This window comes from Sphaeroforma arctica (assembly GCF_001186125.1).
Source record: "Sphaeroforma arctica JP610 unplaced genomic scaffold supercont1.4103, whole genome shotgun sequence".
In the NCBI taxonomy this organism is placed as follows: Eukaryota; class Ichthyosporea; order Ichthyophonida; genus Sphaeroforma; species Sphaeroforma arctica.
In genome coordinates, this window is record NW_014036455.1 from 1 (window position 1) to 1,694 (window position 1,694).

General features: G+C 28.6%; 1 protein-coding gene across 1 annotated transcript; it reads left to right on the plus strand.

Annotated features, from left to right (window-relative positions):
• Positions 1-896: 896 nt before the first annotated feature.
• Positions 897-1,238, plus strand: SARC_14071 (hypothetical protein; the record flags this gene model as incomplete). Its single annotated transcript, XM_014291796.1, has 2 exons — positions 897-1,038; positions 1,076-1,238. Coding segments are annotated over 2 exons (305 nt in total), but the record flags the coding sequence as incomplete, so codon positions are not given.
• Between the last annotated feature and the right edge of the window lie 456 nt (positions 1,239-1,694).

The window sequence follows — 1,694 nt, forward strand, 5'->3', positions numbered from 1 at the left end:
ACGCCGGCACACTTGTAAGTTTGTATGTAGGGTTGTTAGATTAGCTGGGGGGTGGACAGGACAGGAACCGTTGCGGTTCATTATGAAGCCGTTGAAATTAACGCATTGCACGCGGAAAACGTTTCTCACTCGTATATTTTAGTATGGGCCGGGGGCAGGCAGGGAAGCACGCAGGGATATAGGTCAGATAATCGAATGTATTGTCAGATAATTGAAGATAAAGTCAGGTAATCCGACGTTAAGTCAGATATTCAGATATATTGTCAGATATTCAGATATGTTGTCAGATATTCAGATGTATTGTCAGATATTCGAATTCGTTGTCAGATATTCGGATATATTGTCAAATATTCAGATATGTTGTCAGATATACGAATATGTGGTCAGATATTCAGATATATTGTCAGATATTCGGATATATTGCCAAATATTCAGATATGTTGTCAGATATTCGAATATATGGTCAGATATTCAGATATATTGTCAGGTATTCAAATGTATTGTCAGATATTCAGATGTATTGTCAGATATTCAAATATATTGTCAGATATTCAGATGTATTGTCAGATATTCAAATACATTGTCAGATATTCTGATACGTTGTCAGATATTCGGATATATTGTCAAATATTCAGATATGTTGTCAGATAATTATGTCAGATATTCTCATAAATTGTCAGATATCCATATATATTGTCAGTTATTCGGATATATTGTCCGATATTCGAATTATTCAGATCTATTGTCAGATATTCAGATGTACTGTCAGATATTCACATATATTGTCAGATATTCAAATGTATTGTAGTATATTGTCAGAAATTCTGATATTATGTCAGATACTCTGATATATTGTCAGTTATTCAGATATATTGTGAGATATTCGAATTATTCAGATATATTGTCAGATATTCAAATGTATTGTCAGATATAAAGATATTATGTCAGATATTCATATATATTGTCAGATATTCAAATGTACTGTCAGATATAAAGATGAATTGTCAGATATTCAGACATATTGTTAGATATTCAAATGTATTGTCAGATATTCAAATATCAAATATATTGTCAGATATTCAGATATTATGTCAGATATTCAGATATATTGTTAGATATTCAAATGTATTGTAGTATATTGTCAGATATTCTGATATTATGTCAGATATTCAAATTATTCAGATATATTGTCAGATATTCAAATTATTCAGATATATTGTCAGATATTCAGATGTACTGTCAGATATTCAGATATATTGTTAGATATTCAAATGTATTGTAGTATATTATCAGATATTCTGATATTATGTTTGTCAGATATTCGAATTATTCAGATATATTGTCAGATATTCAGATGTACTGTCAGATATTCAGATATATTGTTCGATATTCAAATGTATTGTAGTATATTGTCAGATATTCTGATATTATGTCAGATATTCAAATATATTGTTAGATATATAGATATTATGTCAGATGTTCAGATATATTGTTAGTTATTCAGATATATTGTGAGATATTCAATTTTTTTATAGATATTGTCAGATATTCATATTATTCAGATATATTGTCAGATATTCAAATTATTCAGATGTATTGTCAAAAATTCATATGTATTGTCAGATATTGAGTGTATTGTCAGATATTCAGATGTATTGTCAGATATTCAGATGTATTGTCAGATATTCAGATAT